The sequence below is a fragment of the Chrysemys picta genome, chromosome 8 (assembly GCF_011386835.1).
Source record: "Chrysemys picta bellii isolate R12L10 chromosome 8, ASM1138683v2, whole genome shotgun sequence".
Taxonomy (NCBI): Eukaryota; Metazoa; Chordata; order Testudines; family Emydidae; genus Chrysemys; species Chrysemys picta.
The window spans coordinates 101,459,013-101,482,113 of NC_088798.1; the positions used below are offsets into that span (position 1 = coordinate 101,459,013).

A 23,101-nucleotide genomic window follows, 5' to 3' on the forward strand; every position below is an offset into this window, starting at 1 on the left:
TAAGTGAAGATGCTGCTCCGGTCCAAGCAGCAACAGGTACACTACCAAGGTCTATTTGCAGGCTCAGATGAGATCATGGCATTGCTTCACCTTTTGCAACCAGATTGGTAGTTGAAATATGATGTGTGAGCCAAACAAAAAAACCACACCCAACTTTGATTTCTGCAGAAATCAGCCTCAGCCCCTTCCTCTCCTCTCCATTCATTAAGTAAAATTCCCCAATTACCAATGGGATTTTCAAGCCATACTCTATTAAATGTGGTCCACTATAACACAGAAAACGCTGATCCTCTACCCTACCCATAAATACCCAAACAACATGGCCCTTTTCCCTCTCAATAGCTTCTTACTTGTCGACCAGCAGCAACAACGAGGCCAAAACCTGCATTCCTCTCACACCCAAAACTCCCAGCAAATTCAATGGAGGCGGCCACGGGTGTATACAGAATGCAGAATCAAGGCCATCAACTCTTCTGGACAAGGTTTGATCATCTAGGGCAAGGCAGATGCAATCCATTCCGGCAGGAACAGCATGCATATTTACCAGCAGAGTAGGGGATGGGGTGGGATAAAGCTTTTACAGGCATAACTTTGGAATAGCTGCTCTAGCCACAAGCTAGTAATGCAGCTCATCCGGTGCAAGCCCCAATAAAACTTTATCACGCTTCTAACCAATCACGCGAAAGGTATTAAAGATAAATTTTACAAATCTCAGAACTTTACCAGTGCTGTGTGTGCGCATCTGACTATAGAACTGGGCTGCGTTAGTTACCAGCAGTAACTACATCAGAGGGTCTCTGTAGGCAAAAGGAAGGAAAATCAAAATATTGCAAATACACAAACTTCCTAAGAGTTAAACTGTTCCCTTGGCGCACACACGAGGCTGAAAAACACAAAGGGTGAAACCCTGCTTCCGTTGAAGTCGGTAGGAGTTTTGCAATGGACTTCACTCCATGAGTTTGGACTTCCAAAGTTTTCAGCTGATCCTTCCTTAGAGGGGGGAAGGGAATGTTTCCACATGCACATTCCACAGAATGGTCAAGAGGTTCAGCCCACTGAACCACTCAGCTTCCCAAGGTTCATGCAGACACCAGGGGATATGGCCCTGGTTTCTATGCACGAGCAGCTACTGTACTGCGTCCTGCTCCTCCACGCAGGATCTGCAACAGAACAGCTCCAGCAGGGATCAAGAAACCACCATGTCCCTGTTAGATGCTGCTGCTGGCAAAACAACCCCACCCACAGAAGGGGATTTCACGAAGCGGAGGTAGAAAGCAGTCAATGATGGGATAAGGAATCCCCATACATCTCCTGGAGAGGGAGAAAAGAATGATGCCACTGAAAGAAGTTGGGAACCTGCACTGCCTCTGATCTGCCATCTCCTTAACCACAGAGGGATTTCCATGGCGTCAGGGAAGGCACCATACAATCATCTTCTTCAGCCGAGACTGATGAATAGTGTTTCTGCTACTGTGCCAAGAATTCCATGAAGAGCTGCCCTCCTTCAAAATGGCTGCCATGCCCCATTGTTCTCAATGAGACTGAAGCTAAAATTGTCTACTTTCAAACAGCAGTGAAGCCAAGCTGCCCTCAGGGAAGATGGTGGCCCTGAACACATAGGTGGCCAGCAGGCCTACAGACACTTATGTACTCATCATAATTTTATGGCTGTGGCACAATGTTACTACAGAGGGCAGAGTTAAGGATGTTTGGGACCTTAACTGTGCATTTCCATTCCTTGACAGGTCAGCTTTCTTAAAAATTAACCTTAACTCTGAATTTCTTGGATTTGTAGTGCCTATTTATGGGATAATTACAGCATCCTTGTAATTATTTTTACCCATAAGTTGCTGGTAGGCACTGAGCCTTTACTCCAATCTAATATAGCTTGATCCAGGAACTAAACAGATATTTAAAATTGCAGTCACCTGACTTATAAAGCTAAGAAAGAATCTGTTTATCAAGATAGAACTGCTATCCATATTGACAGAGCTGTCTTCCTTATTTTTAATTTGAGACGAAAGGAAGTTTTTTATTAGCATAAATAGATGATCTAGCCAAAAAATAAGTTTTTTGGACTTTAATTTTAACTGAAGGAAACAAAGCAAGTAGAAAATAAAAAGAGCAGCAATATTTTACATCTAGAATGAGTGGCAAGAAATACATGGAAGCAAATATATTTATTATTATACCTAATATTTCCACCCCAGAGACTTGCTAACACCCACTCTACTATCAGATGTCAATGCTACAGTACAGATAGAAGAGATTGATGTAGCTAGCTATATGAGAGAGAGAGAAAACATGAATGCAAGAGCGAGCACTAGCTAATGTTTATTTTTGTAAGGCCACATGCAAATAAAATAATTTTAAAGACTATGGGCTAGGATTGTCAAAGGAGCTTAGAGGAATTAACTTGCCAAATATCCCCAGTACTCAATAGGAGTTTGCCATCTAACTCACTTTGGCTTCTTTGAAAATGCCAGCCTTGATTTTTTGGGGGAGGTGGGGTGGGGGGATTTTGCAGAGGATCTGAAAATAATGAAGCAGAACTGGCTAGTTCTGCTCCTCTCCCCCATTTAAGAAAAAAAAAATCAATATAAGGAAAGGATTTTTTGGTTTTGAGATAAGTAATATTTCCCCTATTTTGTTAAGGCATTTTTGGCATTGCCGATTACTACAAAATGGATACACAAAATTTGGTAATGTGCAATTGGAGTATACTGCAGATATGAGCACTAGAACCCAAAAGAACATTATTTTCAGGGAAGTGAACTTGATAAAAATCACAAAGATAAAGAGTTCCACAACGTAGGATAACAAATTTAACCCTAAGTTAATTATTCAAATTCAACACCAATATCAGTTGCTTTGTGATGCAAATATTAAACTTCTCAGAAAAATACTAGGCAGACGTCACCATATTTATGCAAAATCATCCAAAACCATTATTTTAAATTACAATATTGGAAAATTTAGGTTTTCAATAATTCTTCTGTTGTTTTTTTTTTTTGGGGGGGGGGGGGGGGTTTGACCTATAAATTGTGTCTAATTTCATCAGAGGTAAAGAACACACATTTTTGATCATACAGCTGTGTAGTTTTGCCAGACAAAGAATGGCCATACCAGCACTGACAAAAAGAACTGATTTCAAAGTAAGCAATTTAGATTGCCACACATGACCGGCTTAGACAAAATCACCTGCTCTGCAAACATTTAGGCACATGAGAAACTTTATACATGCAAGCAGCTGCACTGAACAACTCACAAGTGTAAACGTTTCTCAAGAATACAAGAGTTGGCAGGTTTAGGAACTACATATGACATGACCTGATAATAAAGTACTTTTCTTTAAATTTGACTGAGTGGGAGAGAAATTAAAATCCAGAGAAGAAAATTAAAGGAGGTCAAACTTGAGGCCTAAACTATCTTTATGCAAGTTTATAAAATGTTCCCATCAAAATTCTAAGCACATGTACAAATATTAAAACAAAGCCACCGCAAAAAAAACACACAGAGAAAGTACTTGACAGAGTTCTTTTTAAAGAGCTATTCATTCCACTTTTCAGAGTGTACGATGTAGCTTTTGTGGGGTTCAACAAGACATGCACTTCTAGAACGTGAGAACCTAACATCTCTCAACTGTCTCTTCGGAGGGGACATAAATCCAAGATCCTCACAGCCTGGGTTCATTGAAGAGCCTTCCCTCCCTACCCTGAGAGCAATAGTGTGGTAAGCCATAGTTTGGATAATTATATTCAAACCAACAAAATCCCCCAGAAGTTTCAGTGGGATTTTTCACTTTCAAAGACTGAGGGGATATGGAGATTGAGATACTTTTCATTCCCTCAGAACAATCAGTCTAAAACAAAATTGAGCCAAACTGGTTACTATAGGGACATGTATGTTTGTATAGTGCCCAGAATGATCAGGCCCGGTCCATATTTGGGCTTTTGGGCACTACCATAATAGAAGTGATTAACAAGGAGGATAATGAATTGCCACTCTCCATTGGGATGAGCACATGGCCTCAGCTTCCTCTCCTGTCAACTCTCAGGCACTAGCTTCACTTTAAAAACTGCAAGAATTGGACACAAGTTATATGGGCAAGTATCTAAAATACCTCCGATTTAAATACACTAATGATTAATCTCCACAGCTGGCCATTTAAACGAACACTAGATCTATTCTAGAATATATTTTACTGCAAGAGAGATCACAGGCTGACAGTTTTGTTTTGAACATTAAATATACAAACAACTATTGAGACTCTTGATTCATCTAAGGATAGAATCCCGCCCCTTGCTACTTGGACAAAATTCCCTTTGGCTGCAATGAGAATTTTGCTCAAGTAAGGACTGCAGCCAGGTTTCGTTTTAGGTACAGTATGTTGGAGAAACAAAGTTTTCCTCACATCCCAAAAGGCAGCAGTTCCATCAATGACAGGTTTCAGAGTAGCAGCCGTGTTAGTCTGTATCCGCAAAAAGAACAGGAGTACTTGTGGCACCTTAGAGACTAACAAATTTATTAGAGCATAAGCTTTCGTGGACTACAGCCCACTTCTTCGGATGCATATAGAATGGAACATATATTAAGGAGATATATATACACACATACAGAGAGTATAAACAGGTGGGAGTTGTCTTACCAACTCTGAGAGGCCAATTAATTAAGAGAAAAAAAAAAAAAACTTTTGAAGTGATAATCAAGATAGCCCAGTACAGACAGTTTGATAAGAAGTGTGAGAACACTTACAAGGGGAGATTTGTAAGTATTCTCACACTTCTTATCAAACTGTCTGTACTGGGCTATCTTGATTATCACTTCAAAAGTTTTTTTTTTTTTCCCTCTTAATTAATTGGCCTCTCAGAGTTGGTAAGACAACTCCCACCTGTTTATGCTCTCTGTATGTGTGTATATATATCTCCTCAATATATGTTCCATTCTATATGCATCCGAAGAAGTGGTCCACGAAAGCTTATGCTCTAATAAATTTGTTAGTCTCTAAGGTGCCACAAGTTCCATCAATATTATTATTCAGTGAAAACTTTCCCCCTACACAAAGGTCACCAGCACAACTTGGAAAGGGAGCACTCCGCAGATTTTTAGCTTCTAGAAGTTTAAGTTTCTGGCTTCAGAAAGTCTCAGGGGCATTCAAAGAAGAACGCCTACATGGGGAATATAAAATATTTACCTCTTCTCTAGGGCATTCCCATGCAACAATCACAAGATGCAATCTCATTATTTGCACTATGTTCAGTGGCCATTACGAGCTTAGCTTTTTCTTCGAAAACTACAGCAACCAAGGTATCACAGACAAAAACAAGACAGGTTTCAGAGTAGCAGTCGTGTTAGTCTGTAACTGCAAAAAGAACAGGAGTACTTGTGGCACCTTTGTTAGTCTCTAAGGTGCCACAAGTACTCCTGTTCTTTTTTTAAAAACAAGACTGCACAGGAAATAATGGCCCATCTACCCTATGAGCAGCTATATAGCTCGGTCCTGCTGTCTCCCTCTACCTGTCATAAAATACAGGTCGCTGGTTTTGGCTTACAAAGGATGTGTAACTATACTTCAGTATATTTGCAAAATTCATAAACGTTTGTTAACTACAAAAAGTACTAAATGGGTGCCACTGGGTACCAGTCAAGATTTACAGAACTGAAATCAACTAGCTGAAATTAAAAAGTGAGGCGAACACTAAATCAGAATTTAAAATTTTACTGGTAGGCTGCACTACATCAACCCACATTAAATTTCTACACCTCACCGCCACATGTTCCTTAAATGCCAATGTCAATAAGACAAAAATGCATTCCAACATCTCAAAAAAAAATTATGGAAAGTTTTGCATGGAAATAAATTCCCTTCACACTGAGCAGAAGTAACCTTCACCTATGACATTGCAATGTCTAGTAATTAGAAGATAAAACAGATATTTTGTGCAGGGGATTAGGGAAAAAGGGCCTTGCAGGAACAGGAGCCTAACATGCTTCAGAAGGAAGGTGAATTTTCACAGGATCATTGAGAATCTGTTAGTCTTTAAGGTGCCACCGGACTCGTTGTTTTTGTGGATACAGACCAACAGGGCTACCCCGAATACTTGACAGTCCTTTACTTAATCACTGCTTCTTGCATGCCAATGAGTGCCACTGGCTAAGTGATCTGGTTCTTACAAGTCACACATCTCACATTCTTGCTGATAAGCTTATGCAACTATAAGTAAGCTTAATTTCAAGTTAAGTTAAAAGGCAGTTCCCATGAGAATGTCTCCCCTTAGACTGCCTTTAAAAAAAAAATAAATAAATAAAAAGAGCAGAGATTCTTGTATTGTATCCAAGGTCCACCAGTTCAGAGGGATTTTAAATCTTGAAAGCACACACACACACACACACACACACTCCACTCAGATAGTTAACCTAGGACAATTTGTACGAGGAAGCGCTGGGGGGGAAGGGAGGTGTGGAAAAGTGCCTGGGGGTGATGACTGTCTCAGTGAAACACAATGCAAAAATCCTTCCTCACAAGGGAGAGCTTTGGTAATTCACCTCCGCCCAGCCCCCGTGAAGCAGGGCTGTGACACTGACGAAGAAGTGCCAGGCTCCACGGCGTCTCCTGCGGGGGGCTCGCAATGCCCTGCCAGCCCCAATGCAAACACAAAGGCGTCTGCCCTGCCCAGCCCAGCACATACCTTTCATCCTCCATTGTGCGCAGCCGGACTGGAGCCTGAACTCTGCATGCACTCCAGCCCTCTCGCAATCCTGCGGCCGCGGGCAGGCAGCGGGCTGGAGGGATTAATCAGCGCCGGTGATTCAGCACGGCTGCAGTCGGACGCTTCAGAGCGGCTGCCTCTCACTTGCTCCTAAAGCAGCAGCAGCTAATGCAGCAGCCCCAGCGCTCCTTACCCAGAGCTCCCTGCAGCTGCCGCTACTGCTGCGGCACCAGCCCCCTCCCTCCTCCTCCCCTCCCCCCTTCCCTCCAAGCTTGCTACTCGGTCTCCTGGCAACAGCAACTGCGGGAGCGGTGTGAAGTTTACACCTCTCCAGCGGCTGCAGCTGCACAATGCATCCTCCGGTCTCTGTAGCACCAGCCAGGGATTTTGTCAAGGGCGGGGGGGGGGAGACAGGGAGAGTCTCTGGCTTGCCACATGCCTATACCCTCCAGCTGCAGGGAACCTATTTCCCCAAACACACACTCCCCTCCACTACTACACTTCAAAAAGGTGCTAGTTACCCCCACCCTCACCTCTAAGACCTTTGCATGGCTTGTCCTACCCTAGGCATTGCCCAGCCAAACGGGGAGAATGGTCCCCCCACTTCCCACTCAGATCTGCAGCTGTCCCTTTTAAAGGCTGTAATTCACACAGTAGAAATCATTGCAAATGTAAGAGAACCAGTCAACCGATCATGGACCAGATCTGATTCTAATGGCTATTAAACTAGTAAATGTAATTGCTTTGGAGCAAATCCAGGTAGGACACCGGACAGTGACATTCCTGCTTGAGGAGCAACTGTGTTCGTCACAGATTTCTAGGCCAGAAGGGATCTTCTAGTCTGATCTCCTGTACAGCACAGACCACCGAACTTCCCCAGAATAATTCCTAGAGCAGCTCTTTTAGAAAAAAACATCCAGTCTTGATTTAAAAATCTCCAACGAGGATGAATCCACCAAGACCCTTGGTAAATTGTTCCCATGGTTAATTACTCTCACTGAATTTAGATCTGTGACATCCTCTGAAGCAGATCTATATATGCTCTCTCTTCTATCATTCCCATCTCCTCAGAATCTGAACCCCTAGCCTCCAGGGGAGGAGACAGGTCAGGAGCATGACTAGTTATGGGCCCCATAACTACACACATCCCTGGTATAAGAGCAGGAGCAGCAGATGTGGCTGCATTGTACCAGTGGTGCCCTTCCCCCGAGCTACAGTACAACTCTCACGTGGTGCCCCCATTCACACTCACTTGACAGGGAGCAGGGGAGCACTTGCCTCTAGCTTCTATTTTTATAAAAATACTGCAGAAAAGGCCCTAAACACTGCCGTAAAATGACTAAACTACAGTGATTTGGACCACTATTGTCAAATACTGTCACATTTGACTAAGGAGGTTTCCTTTTTCAAATGCTTTTCCCTATTGTTTCTCTTTTAAAAGAGCTCTGCCCTGTAGGTCCATCTTTGCCAAATACCCACCAACATGCCATCTGGGGTAAAATTAGGATGCATACACCAAAAATAACCTGCAACCCAACTGGACACTGACCTTGTAGTACTAAAGAGCACAGGAACCACTGTCAGTGTATTATATAAGCTTATTACAGTATATTTGGTTATAATGCAGAATACTGTAGGATTTCTTAACAAAACAGACTAATGGGGTATTTAGCCCTCCCCTACAGATGTATAGTATGCATATTATACAAGGCCAAATGTAACTCACTCTTTGGTAGAGAAAATGCTTCTTCTGGACTTCAGGTGCAAGTCAGTTCATGCCCTGAAGCATGTGATTCAGTAACTCTTGCTAGGTTTACCCCCAGTTAATATAACTGCAGATGCTACACCTCATTTTAATCATTTATTAATTTCATTAAGTTTTTTTCCTCCACCATACTCTCTGGCAGTTAGCTCCAGAAACTAAAGTATTTACTTTCTTCATTAGATGAAATGAAAAAGCAACGTTCTTACACTATGGAAAGAGATGGTTTTATATGGCACAGCGATAGCACTTACTATCTTCTAAACGGTCTCCTTTCTAAATGAAATAATCCTAGTCTTTAAAATTTCTCATACAGTTGCATTATCCCTGCCCTTTTTGTTCCCCATCTTTGTTCCATGTCTTTTAAAATGTGTTGGTAATGGCAAGTTAATAATTTACACTTCTACAGAGCCTTTTAACAGAAGCTCTTTGAAAATATTCAATATCGAAACAAGGTTCTAGCATCCCCATTTTACAGCTGAGAAAACTTAGGACACGTCGGTTAAATGACTTGGCTAAAGTCACACAAAGATGCAGCGTTCAGAATAGAATCAAGGTCTCCCAACCATCCAGTCCTACAGTTTAAACGAGTTCAGCTGTCTCCCCATAGATAGAGAAAACAGAGCATAAAGCAGAGTTGCACACAGGATTCAGAAGAACACTGAGGATGTTTTCCCTTTGAAAATACCCTTTAACTGAGTGAAAAGATCCTCACCAAGACCCTAATGTACATTCCAAGTGCCCATTCAATCACGTTCTCATGGCATATGGTATACAAGGTAGTGAAAGCATCAGAGTTCAAGGCACATGGCAAACACTAAAAGGAAATAATTTATTTAGAAACGGAGGGTCCAGGCCTGCTCCCATGGAAGTCAATGGCAAAACTTCCAACTGATTTCTAGACAAGCAAGAGCAGGCCCTGCCATTGGTGCCCAATGCCAACCCCCTGAGCAGCGTACGTTTATCAAACAAAGAGCTATCATAACAAAACATCAGCCTTTCAGCCAAAGACCAACAACAGAACATCCCACCTCAACCAGCCTAGTACCTATGACTGAACGAAACCAACAACCCTTTAAATGCTCTGTTAAACAGGTATATTTAATACTGAACCTTGAATTCCCTCCAATGGGAATGGCTTCTCAGAGCTATGAAGTGTTAAATCCCAAACAGAGACAGTGGGTAGTAACTCCTGGGATGGGACAGAGGCAAGTTCTAGTAATCAGTGATTGTCTTTACAGCAGCCTTGCAAAATAGTCTTGACCGTTTTACACAAGGCACATAATTGCTTGCTTACCATTTACTGCAAGGACTGATGGCCATGAAAATGTGGATATTTTACTCTGCCAAAAAAGTTACTCAGGGTGAATGGAATTTTTCAGGGCTGATTTACAGTGCTCCTAGTAAAACTGGAACTGGGTGTGTAATACCGGTACCTTCCTACTTGGCATGTGTGGTTGTGTTTCCAAATCTGCATCTTGACAAATACTCTGGTCTACTTTTTTTTTTTTTTTAATTTAGAAAAAAAAATTTGGAGTCCATAATCCCAGTCTGTAAAAACACACAAGGCACACTAAACACGGATATTGAGGTGAACTGAGATCATAAACTCTTCAGGGCCCGGACCATCAGCTGAATGCAACTTGTGAAATGGGATGCCATGCCTCCATTTTTGGGTGCCCAAACTGAGACATCTTGGGCCTGGTTTTCAGAGGCTCTCTCACACAGTACAAATTGACTTCAAGAGAAGTAGGAGTGCTGAACACTTCTGAAAATATGGCCTAATTATCTCACTTTGGACACCCAGCACTGCCATCATTAAAAACCAAAACCAGTTGGGGGGGGGGGGGGATTTTGTCCTGTGTCTTCACTCATTTTATGAGGTGCTTAGCACATCTTTGGCATCTGAAAAAATAATATTCAAACTTGACAGAACTCAAAGAATGCAGCCAATCTTTGTCCTCTCTCCTGAGAGGAACAAAAGTAAAATGACAACCAAAACATCTAACATATGAATATGACGACATCATAAGGCCCCAAATCATCGGAATACTCGAGAGAAAGGTCTGGGAAGGGCTCAAGATAAGGATTTTTTCAGATCAGCCAATTAACGGGTTTTGGCAGCGAAAGCATAGGAGGTAGAAACATTGGCATCACCTTTGCTTTAAGCTTTTGCCTTCCATGATACATTGTCTTCAAAGCCTTTTTCAATGTGCCAGTATTCTTTCTCCACAAGCAACTAACGTGAGGCTCGAGCACTGGGCCCCAGACTGAGATGCAAAAGAATCTTTTTATGGAATGTTTATTTTTTTAAACTGACTGTTGCCCTCTAGTGGTGGATGTATATTTTTACACTAATCCTGTTTTCCACTAGTTCACAAAGCCACACTTGTTTAAAAAAAAAATAATAATATTTTTCTAGTATCGGGGGGGGTAGCCATGTTAGTCTGTATCCACAAAAACAACAAGGAGTCCGGTGGCACCTTAAAGACTGCATCTGAAGAAGTGAGGTTTTTTTACCCACGAAAGCTTATGCCCAAATAAATCTGTTAGTCTTTAAGGTGCCACCGGACTCATTTTTGAACATTTTTCTAGTCTGGGGAACGCAGGAACATTCCTTTATTTTTAATTTTAAATGATCCGTGACTTATGCCGATCATTCCCCCTTACATTTAGGATTTAAAGATAAGTGGCCAAGATTACAACCTAGCTATGAATTTTGGGTGAGGTAATAGCTTGTATTGGACCATCTTCTGTCAGTAAGAAAAACTTTGGAGCTACACAGATCTCTTCTTCAGGTTAGGAAATGTAATCAGCGTGACACAGCTAAATACAAAGTGGAACATATTGTTACGCATCAGGAGTTAACACATGTCCCAAGAGACCTATCCTAAGTGCAGGACACTGCACTTGAATGAAGAATCCCATGCACTGCTACAGACTAGGGACCGAATGGCTAGGCAGCAGTTCTGCAGAAAAGGACCTGGGGTTACAGTGGACAAGAAGCTGGATACGAGTCGACAGTGTGCCCTTGTTGCCAAGAAGGCTAATGGCATTTTGGGCTGTATAAATAGGGGCATTGCCAGCAGATTGAGGGATGTGATCATTCCCCTCTGTTCGACAATGATGAAGTCTCATCTGGAATACAGTGTCCAGTTTTGGGCCCCACACTACAAGAAGGATGTGGAAAAACTGGAAAGAGTCCAGCAGAGGGCAACAAAAATGATTAGGGGGCTGGAGCATGTGACTTATGAGGAGAGGCTGAGGGAACTGGGATTGTTTAGTCTGCAGAAGAGAAGAATGAGGGGGGGATTTGATAGCTGCTTTCAACTACCTGAAAGGGGGTTCCAAAGAGGATGGATCTAGACTGTTCTCAGTGGTACCAGATGATCGAACAAGGAGTAATGGTCTCAAGTTGCAGTGGAGGAGGTTTAGGTTTGATATTAGGAAAATCTTTTTCACTAGGAGGGTGGTGAAGCACTGGAATGGGTTAACCTAGGGAGGTGGTGGAATCTCCTTCCTTAGAGGTTTTTACGGTCAGGCTTGACAAAGCCCTGGCTGGGATGATTTAGTTGGGGATTGGTCCTGCTTTGAGCAGGGGGTTGAACTAGATGACCTCCTGAGGTACCTTCCTACCCTGATACTCTATGATTCTAAGTGGACAGAATCACAGGACAAGTTGACAACACACACACACACACTACCAAGATATGTCAAAACCTGAACAAAGGTAAAAGATTTCTCTATCTGGCAGACAGAGATAGGGGCCCAGGAGGCAGCAAACAGGAGCCCGGGAGGGGAAGTGCCCAGCCTGCGGCTGGGGTCCGGAGGCAAGGGGGCTGCCTGAAGCCCATAGCGCTCGGGCAGCTCGGCTCTTAAACAGAGCCAAAGAGTCAGGGGAGGAGCAGAGCAGCCGCAGGAGGGGAAGTGCCTGGCCGGCATTTTCCCGGACATGTTTGGCTTTTTGGCAATTCCCCCCGGACGAAAAGCCAGACATGTCCGGGAAAAAACGGACGTATGGTAACCCTAGTTTGAACAGGAAACGTAGGCATGAGAATATTGTAGGGGCTTATACCCTTGTCACCTACAGTAGGAATCTTAACAGAATTCACAGCACCACCTTATCCATGTAATCCAATATAAGGGGAATTAGTCATACTGTTGTATCAACCAGGCCAGGTACTAACAAACTTCAACAGGACTTTATTTTTACAATGGAAACCTCTTTACCAAGCTGCTGCTGCACCTTCTGTAACTCTCACTCAGCCTTCTCAACTCCTCCCCCCTCCTTCCTGTTTCCTGTCCTTTCAGACTCCCAACAGCCAGTACTCCCAGTTCTAATAATCACAAGCAGCATCTACACACCACATATACCACACAGTTCATTCATTCTGCAGACTAGGTACCTAGTAAACTGACTCTCAAGAAGACCTGAGCTCACAAACCTGGCATGACTCAAAAGAGTTTCCTTCAATTAAGGGTCTGTCTACACAGCCCTACATGAGTTAGTGCACAGCAAGCTAGGGTGTGACCATTCAGCACACTAGTCTACCACACACTAACCCGCCACATAGACCAAGCCCTTAGTCAGACTACGTCAATATTCCTTAAAACAGAGTGGTGAAGGCAATAGGACTGAATGTGTCAAACCCTGAAACCGCACATCACTTGAAGAGATGAGGATTGGCCTACAATAGTCTAGCGTTGTTGCCCAACAAAGTTGGATGCTAATAAACGAGAAACATGTAAGGTAGTCACACAGATATGATTGGGACAGTAGGATAGGAAATTTCACATTCCTCTAGAACTCTACCCAACCAGAAAGCAGTCAGTGAGGGTAGAGGTCTTACAAGTCACCATTGCTGACTAGAGTCCCAGTTAGAATAGCTTCCCAGCTACTCAGAAAGGCACACTAGCCTCCAGACAGTATTGACTTCCTGAGACCTGGTGAGAGCACCGCAGTAATCTCAGAACATGCATAAACCATCTGGCTGTGTTCCTTTTCGGAACACCACCTGAGGAACCACCAGTAGTGTCAATACATTGAGAGAACCCAGCCTTGGCACTCAGTGTTCTGAGGCAAGGGTACCTACTTGGCAAAGTGCCCACTTCTAAAACTCAAATTTGATAATAGGTGTGCCTATGCTAGTCGTGCGTAATGATCGGAAGACCACCAAAGCAGGGACATCAGAGCAATTATGAGTCACAGCTGCCTCTTTGTACAGCACACAATGGGCAGGTTGTCCATGCCCAGATAGTCTAGGTTCAACCATTAACACAACTGATGTAACAAGAGGAAGTGATAAAGGGTCTAACTCCCTCTACTGCCAGTGCGCTGGGGCCGAGAGACACTTTGCCAAAGCAAATATACACTAGACCAGGGGTTCTCAAACTGGGGGTCGGGACCCCTTGGGGGTCACAAGGTTCTTACGGGGGGGGGGGGTCATGAGCTGTCAGCCTCCACCCCAAGCCCCGCTTTGCCTCCAGCATGTATAATGGTGTTATAAATTTAAAATACTCTATTTAAGGAGGGGTCACACTCAGAGGCTATGTGAAAGGGATACAAAAGTTTGAGAACCACTGCACTAGACCCCACAATCTGCATGGCATCAAGGTTGGCGATTCTCTGTGCAGGCTCATGCACTTGCTAACATCAGAGAGCCGGAGGGCTGACTACCCATGACACTGCTGCGGTAGACAGATGTACTGAAACCCAACACACCAGGGATGAAACACCTCTGCCTGGCGCTGTTGCAAGGAATCTCCTCCTGTGATGTGGTTATAGATTCACAGATTGCAAGGCTAAAAGGGATCGTTGTGATCTAGTCTCATCTCCTGCCTAACACAGGCCATAGGACTTCCCCGAACCAATTCTTGCTTGAACTAGAGCATATTTTTTTTAGAAAAAAATATATAGTAAGATTGAGGTGTTCATCCGCTACCCTTCCATTCCATTCTAGCACTCCATAGTGCGGATACACCGAAAGTGGAGAACTACACCAGTGAGGAAGCATAGACATGTTGGGGTGCTACTTTCCTGGAAATGATACCCTAAGTATGAGGCGCCTTTTCCTTAGCACCAAAGTGCCAAGAGTGGAGAACTAATGCACATGGGCACCCCTTCTTCCATGGCACAAAAGGCAAGGAATCAATACAACAGTTCACCTCCCTCCAGAGTCACTGACTTTAGGGTAGAGTGGCCTGGGCTTCCCTATCTTGGCTCCAGGGTGCCCCCTTTTGAGGTGCTGCTGATTTGCAAGGGAAGAGTCAATTTACCAGGACAACCCTCTTCATAAGTGCTGATGCTCTTATGGGGGAAGGTATTGACATACTCACATGCCTCCCCTTCATAGCACTGATGAACCAAGGCAGAGGTGTGTGCTGTAGGGCACTGCTGAGCCCAGTGAGAGGTACCAGTTAAATATATTGAAGCAATAGCACTTACGCAAGGAGAAGGTGCTGGCCCCAACCTCCATGATTGTCACTCAAATGTTTTATAGACTCTGACCTTAATACCCTCTCCTGGCATTCAGACAGACAAGGCATATAGCCCCCAATTCACTGTGATACTTAGGCACCTAAGGAGCAGTTACCTTGTGCAATAACTGAAGTTCTTTAAGACGTGTCCCCCTGTAGGTGATCCATGTCAGGTGTGCTCACACCCCTTGTGCTTTTAAATTGGAGACTTTTGGTAGCAGTGCCCATTCGGCCAGCATGGGCACTACATTTCCTCAGGCCCCGCTCCTAGGCTATACAGGGCTAGGCAGATGAACCAACCTCAGTTCTCTCTCTAATGCAAAGTCCCCACAGGAAACTCCGAAGCAGGAGGAGGAGGAGGGTGGGTAATAGAACACCCACAGAGAGATGTATCTCAAAGAAGTCCAGTTACTGTCCAAGGTGAGTAACAGGTGGAACACTTCTCTGGACACATCACAGGCTCAGTTTTTCCACTTGCAGAGTCAAGTGTATCTCATGAAATCTTTCTTACTGTTCAATAATATCTTTTGTACCTTCTGAGAACAAGTCGACTCTAGTCCCATGAGCCATCGAGGAGCCATGCTTTGAAATTAAGGCTCTTCAGGTTGGGATGAAGAGTACGGCTGTCATCCTGGGAAAGAAGATGAGGAATGGATGGGAAGTTGATCTCCTGACAGACAGCTAGATGAAACAGATAAGGATACCATATCTGTCTGGGCCACATTGGGACTATCAATATAATTCTGGCTTTGTCGCACTTAATCTTGTTGATTACCTTCGGAATCAGGGGCATTGAGGTGAAATGCATATAGAAAGTCTCTTGTCCATGGAACAAGGAAGGCATCTCCCAAAGACAGAGGACCCTGGGGTAACAGTATCTAGCAGGGGAAGGTCTTCCTCCCCCCAGGGGAAAGGGATCGAGAGAAAGCCCACCCTACATATTAAGTAAATAAAAACTTGAGAAACAATAAAAAGAAAGGCAGCTAGGCTAAGAGACTTCGAAAGTAAGGCACAAACATTGCGTCTCAGGCCCATGCTGTTGAGAAGGAGCAGAGGATGGTTCACCCACGCAGCCCTAAATAGGCTCAAAGCAGGGCATGAGGAAGCATAGGGAGCATGCACAAGCCCGAACAGGCACTACTACCAAAAATTTCCAATTAAAGCCGCAAAGGGTGTTAGCGCACCAGAAGTGAAGTGCCCATTGGGACACCACTCAAACAAGTCATCCAAGTTTTAGGCTCCACCACAAACGTCCAGCTGAACTCCATTGGTGCCTAAACTCACCAGGTCCCTAAGTTTCTGCCTCTGGGCATGCACCCTGCTGCCTCACTCTAGGCATCCAGACACATATTCCACCTAAGCCCCAGACTGATCTACAAACCAGGGGAAGACTGGTGTTCATCTTCCTAAGGCATGTGAGGGGCCTAACCTAGTTGGCAAGTTTAGAGGCGGCCTTCAGGATCAGGTCCCATTCACAATTTCACCAGAGAAGGTGCTGGTGCCCACCTTATACCTTTTGGCCCAGTGATTAGAGCACTCCACTGGAATGTGGGAGACCCAGGTTCAGTTCCCCCTCTCCAAGAGAAAAGGATTTCTCCAGCAGCAGCGAGAACTAAACCTGGGTCTCTCACATCCAGGATGAATGCTCTAACCACTGGGCTAAAAGGTATAAGGTGGGCACCAGCACCTTCTCTGGAGAAATTTTGAATGGGACCTGATCCCAAAGGTGGCCTCAACCACGGGTATGTGTACCGCTGGGGGTATTCAGAGGTCTTCCAGCGGGTACATCAACTCATCTAGATATTTGCCTACTTATACAACAGGCTACATAAAAAGCACTAGTGAAGTCAGTACAAATTAAAATTTCAAAGACAATGACTTGTTTATACTGCTCTATATACTACACACTGAAATGTAAGTACAATATGTATATTCCAATATAATTTTATAAAAAGTAAGCAAATTTTCAGTAATACTGTACTCTGACACTTATGTATTTTTATGTCTGATTTTGTAAGCAAGTAGTTTTTAAGTGAGGTGAAACTTGGGAGTATGCAAGACAGACTCCTGAAAGGGGTACAGTAGTCTGGAAAACTTGAGAGCCACTTCTCTAATCAGTGGGCTAAAAGTTATAAGGTGGGCACAACCATCACCACGGCTGCCTCTTCTGGCCATTGTGTGGCAGGCACCTAACTTATTCCCACAAGAATCTACTTAGGTACCTAAGCCACCTGGGGCAATAATTTTCGCAGGGGGAACACTCCACAAACTTTGCGAGGTGCAGGCTCTGGCCGGGAAGCGCTTACCACAGGCAGCTCCCAGCCAGTAGCGCAGCTGGGCTCAGGCAGGCTGCCTGCCATGGCCCCATGCCGCTCCGGCCAGCGACTGCTGGCATGTCTCTGCACGCCCTTTGGGGGGAAAGGGGGCAGCAGGTCTCTGTGTGCTGCCCGTGCCCGCAAGCACCGTCCTCGCAGCTCCCATCACCCAATTTCCAGCCAATGGGAACTGAGAGGATGGAGCTGAGGGCAGGGGAAGCGCACAGAGCCACCTCCCCAAGCCAGGGGCGCACAGAGACATACCAGCAGCAGCCAGCTGCCTCTGGGAGCAGCGTGGGGCCACAGTAGGCAGGCAGCCTGAGCACGCAGCCCCAAAAAGCCTGGCGGGCCAGACAAATGTTAGATGGGCCGGATCCAGCCCATGAGCCGTATTTTGCCCATCCCTGCTCCAAGCAATGGGTTCCCATTCATGGATTGCCAGCAGAGATAAGTGCCTCCCTACGGGCCACACTTAAGTCCTGTCCAGTTCACAGAAATAGGCATCTAAGAAACACCCGTCATGAGCATTTCCCATTGGCTAGCCTACCAGCTCTAATGGATCGTATTCTTAGGTACCTCTCTACCCCCATTCACTGTATAAGGAGCTTAGGTGCCTAACCCACACTTTGGGGATCACAATATTGTTTCTGTGATTTTACAGGTGCCGAAGTTAGGTGCTATGACACTGAACATCCGAACATGTAGGTCCCTTTATGGATCCCGGCCATAGCCTACAGAATCTTCCGCTAACTTGAGTTACAACTCCAGAACTTTAGAGCCATTAAGCTTCAAGAATCTAGTGACAGATGGGCCCTGGATCAAGGAATCTTCCCTCCAAAAGCACCCAAATGGATACCTCATCAATTAAGTGGTAAGAGAGCATCCTGAAACAGATGAAAACCAGGGGGGGAGGGGGAGAGAGAAGAGAGAGAAACAGGAACATGATTAAAAAATAAGCGACAGACACCAAACCAGGTAGTTAAATACATTTTAAAAAAATCAGGCCTTAAGTGCCTAAAGATTCAGATGGGAGCCTGGTTGGATTTTCAGAAATGCTTAAGAACCCTAGGTACTTTTGAAAATCTCACTAGGCATCTATTAGCATTTTTAGGCACCTAAATACCTTTAAACATCTTCATTAGACTGAAGAAACAACTGCCCTCAGCCATGAAACGTGCTTCAAGAACAAATTGTCTTTGCCAATCACACATAGGAAACACTTCAGGGACAAAGCAATTCACAAACCAGTAACTGATTCTCCCCATTCTAGTACTTAACACAGATCCAAGGAACACTGCAACGCTTCAAAAGAATTCAGAGCTCAGACCTGAGACTGGAGCTCTGTACCAATTCAAAACCAGACGTAATTGGAATGACTGAAGGAGAAACCAATAAAAGACGCAGCAGAAGAGTTATATGAAATAAAGGCAGAATTTTTTTAAAAAAAGCCAGAGGAGCAGCAGATTAAGTTTGGTGCTCGGCTCCAGGAGGCAGCTTCCTTGCTATCTGTGGTCAGAAAGGGACAGAGTTCCAGGGTTAGACTGAGGCAGCTGCCACACAGGTATCTGGAATAGAACATGGAAGAGGTGGCTCATCTTGGCAGCCATAGCCAGAGAGGACCAAAAAATCAAACAGCTAGGGGAGTATGAACTGGTCTCACAATGGAGGTTGGAGACACAAGTAAAGAGAAACTGTCATTTTTCACTTTGCTTACCATGCATATTTGTAGGGCCCGTCCAAATTGATGGTCCATTTTGGGCACAGGATTTTAAGATGTAAATTTCATGATTTCAGATATTTAAATCTGAAATGTCAGTGTTGTAAGTGTATGGGTCCTGACCCAACTCTGAAGACAGCAGTGCAGAAGGGTGACATGGTATGGTATTGCCACTCTTACTTCTGTATTGCTGCTGGTGGGATGCTGCCTTCAGAGGTGGGTGCCCAGCCACCAGCCGCCATTCTCCGGCCTCCCAGCTCTGAAGGCAGTGCAGGAGTAAGGGTGGCAATACTGCAACCCCACTACAATAATTTTGAGAACCCTCCCTCCCCGCATTGATCCTCTTTTTGGTGGGGACCCCCAATTTGAGAAACGCTGGTCTCCTCTGTTAATCTGTATAGTATAAAGTAAAGTACACGAAAGACCAGATTTCACAGTCCTGGATGCATTTTTCACAGCTGTGAATTTGGTAGGGACCTACATATTTGACAGCGCTGTGTATAGATTTGCTACTTTCCCCTGGTCCCACAGGTCTTTCCCATAGCAACAGGAAAAGAATCTTTTTTAAAAAACAGGAAAATATTGTAAAACTGCAAAACTGGCAGGTATAATACCTGAATATTTTAAAATCACTTTTGCAGTGGACTAGATTTTTAATTGACTACACCCCTTTAAGATATGGGCTTAAAAAACCATTTCATTTCCATTTTTGAAATAGTGTTCTGATATTACTACACATACTTTTTTTAAAAAGAGTTCAGACTTTAATCTCTAGTGAGAACAGGGCATCTTGGGATGAGAATATTTGCCTTTTGAGAATATTTTGCCTTTTCCCCTTCCTTTTAAATTAACAATTAAACTGCTAAAGCTTTTTATGGGCGGCAGCACCTCTGCTTGTCAGGAGAATTCCTATAATGTTCATTAGCCACTCATACGTTCAATGGTTGTGACTAACTGTGCATCTTATATTTGCAGAGCTTTGATCATTTTCACAATTGCTACATATAGTCAGAATTCCAGAGGTAACAGCTGGAAGCTTCAAAACAGATGGTATTAGTCAAAACCAGGCTTGATATCTAGGTTTTCAAAGCTAAGGAGCTTTGGGCTTGGTTACTTGGATGGCTGACAATCAGAGGATAGATCTAGTGTTCTACAGTTGATGTGTCCCTGTGGCAGGCAGCAGTAACCGATTTAAAAATTTTATTAAGATGATGTTAAAAAAAATAGTGAACAGAGTTTGAGCATAGAAGTTTCTGGTTATCAGGGAATAACATACAGATTATCGAGGGTGCAAAGTTTGGTTTAAGATAAGGTGGCATGAGGAATACATAATCTGCAATATCCCCGATTGGGGGTAAAAGATTGCCTACACCACACTTAGCACAAAATTCCAACTTATGCTACCATCAGGTCAACTGCAGCAGGGTAGCACTAATGCAAAACACCAGGTGCTGCCAGAGCTGTGTCCAGTATAGTTCTTAACTAGTGGTAGCACCTATGGGAATCCTGCCCTACCCCACCCCTCCCAAAAAAATCTCTTACAGTAGGTACAACCTAAAGGTCTGTGATGTTTAGTCTTTGTACCTAAGCAGGATTCAGGCTGGAAATTAGATCAAGGAAAAAAAGGAATCAGGAATGGCTGTCACTTCTGACCAGATTGCAGCTATTATTCAACCTCTTGCAGTATTTGCTCCTGCAGTACCCCCACTGCACTCCTCTCTCCCTCCCTCCATGAGCTAGTTTGGACATTTTGAGAGAGAGATTAAACAGCTGTTAGGATTTGAACTGATCTCTGCCAGTTGTACAGAGTGATTGTAGCTTTCCTCCCGTTTTTATCAATTAAGGAAATTCCCCAAAGAATTCTTGGAGCACAGAAAGTAGAAAATTAGGAGTGGGGTTGTCAAAGGAACCTCAGAGATGGGTACCCAATTCCCTTGGCTTCTTTAAAAATGCCAGCCTAGAACACACAAAAGTGCCAGAAAATTCTCAACAAAGAACACACTTTGCTACAGCCTCTCATTTCCTCACATAAATATACACCAATGCCAAAAAGGGGGTAGGAGGCAATTAGTAGTAGCCTTTACATAACACTATTGTAATCAATATATGCACATCTTACAGGTAAGCACATATTTTTCTGAGTATTTTAAAGAGTAATTAATAAATGCTGTAAAAATATAAAACTCACAAATGGTCATTAGGTGGGCTTTTAACTCCATTGTGTATCATATTGCATTTTAAAGCAAGTATGAAGATGTAAATCCACTTTTATTCATTTTAAACAAAATGTACAAGCAGGCACTTCCTCTTAAGTTAAATATTTAAGAGTTATACATCAGTTAATAGAAGGAACCATGAAGGAAGGTCAGTTAACCCATGTCACTTTGTAAACTCTAGTTGTAGTTAGGGAAAGAAACTTCAGGTTTTGGGGGTAAATTTTCAGCCAAAGAGTATGTTGACCCAGGGAACGTATTTATATAATAAACACAAAATTTCACTTAATTCTTCATTTATCTTTCACCAAGATTAATTTTTCATATTTAAGAAAATCTTCATTCCTTAAGGTTCCATAGCAAATTATACCACATGAAATCCATTCACAGATTAAGTGATAAACTTCTGTTAAAAACAGAATGGACACTGACTTGAGAAAACTCTAATGGGTACCAGCTCACCCATAAGTGAAGCAAATGTGTTTGACCAGATTGCCATAGTGAACACCTGTTTCTTTCCACCAAAATACTTGGTATATTCTTTCCACCATGCACACAATAGAGCACCATAATTTCATAGTGTCCTTTGAGGTGTATTATTTTTTAGAAACCAGAAAAGTTTAAAGCAACAAGAATAGGTTTTCCAAGCTGCAATTAATTATTTAAGAACAAGATCTCCCTGAGTTTCTAGACTTCAAGGGGAGTTAGGATCCTCAGTACACCCAGTATCAGGCCCTTATGCAGGAACGGAAATGCAACTACAGTGTGATAATAGTACCAATAGATTGATCATCCCGGTCTTTGCAACTATCAGTGCACTTATCTAAGGCTACACTAAAGAAATGTACTATTCTAAGACCTAATAATTATAAGAACAGCTTGCATCCACACACACTGGTGCTCCAATTCAGGGGTGGGGATGAAGGTAAATACCATTTGGAATGGACTGTTTCAAGAGGATTAAATATCATTTCAGCACCAGTGCAGGCACAGACTAGCTGAAACAGTTCAACTAGTCATCTTACTATTGTTCCACAGTGCATATTTGTGGCCTTTGACACTTCCCAGAATACAACAGAAGGTCCCGTGGCACCTTTGAGACTAACAGAAGTATAGGGAGCATAAGCTTTCGTGGGTAAGAACCTCACTTCTTCAGATGCAAGTCTTGCATCTGAAGAAGTGAGGTTCTTACCCACGAAAGCTTATGCTCCCTATACTTCTGTTAGTCTCAAAGGTGCCACAGGACCTTCTGTTGCTTTTCACAGATTCAGACTAACACGGCTACCCCTCTGATACTTCCCAGAATAAACTGTTTCTTGAAGCAGAGCTGGATAGTGAGAGATACTTACCTAGAGCACTGCAGCTGAAACCATTTAGGACAGTATTAGATGAACAGAGCAAACCTAAAGTGTTTCACTATGGCCACTGTGTGCACTGAAACCTTTGTTCAATGCCCTAGCATGCACACAAGCCCTGTCCAATTAAACATACTAAACGGGTGGGGGAAGGGGCAGGAAGAGGTTTCATTTTTAAAATATGTACTTTGTCTCTGCATCATAACTGTAACACAGATCAGTGACCTACAGAATTTTTAAAGTAATCAGAGTGAGGTGCGTCAGCAATGTTAGTTAACATTTGAAAAATCAGTCATCTGAACTGCCCGTCACCTTACATGCAAGAGAAAATAAGCTGTTTTCATTACAGTAATGGGTAGGGATTATATATTAAATATGCAGGTGTTCAGTGGGTTTTTTTAAATGCACAAGTTGTCACTCTTAAAAATGGTTCTACACCAGGCTTTAAATGAGAAGTAATAAATCACTCAAATTTTTAAGCTAATGGGTCAAGTGCTGTTCGAGAATAAGTGTGTTGAATACTCCTTCACCAACGTATCTAAAATCCCTTTG

General features: G+C 43.4%; 1 protein-coding gene across 4 annotated transcripts in view; it reads right to left on the reverse strand.

The window, feature by feature from the left end:
- KLHL3 (kelch like family member 3) overlaps positions 1 to 6,930 on the reverse strand; it is a 66,070-nt gene extending 59,140 nt beyond the window's left edge. The window contains exons 1-2 of one of the 4 annotated variants that reach the window (XM_065555047.1): positions 6,690 to 6,812; positions 724 to 797 (exon numbers count right to left, since the gene is read on the reverse strand). Coding sequence is in view for 3 of the 4 variants with exons in the window: in XM_005295888.5 (XP_005295945.1) it covers positions 6,690 to 6,703 (14 nt within the window). In the remaining variant the exon portion in view is untranslated. Of the gene's footprint in view, positions 1 to 723; positions 798 to 6,689 lie in introns of all 4 variants that reach the window. The other 3 variants (XM_005295888.5, XM_005295891.5, XM_065555049.1) reach the window with 3 other exon arrangements.
- Positions 6,931 to 23,101: the final 16,171 nt, after the last annotated feature.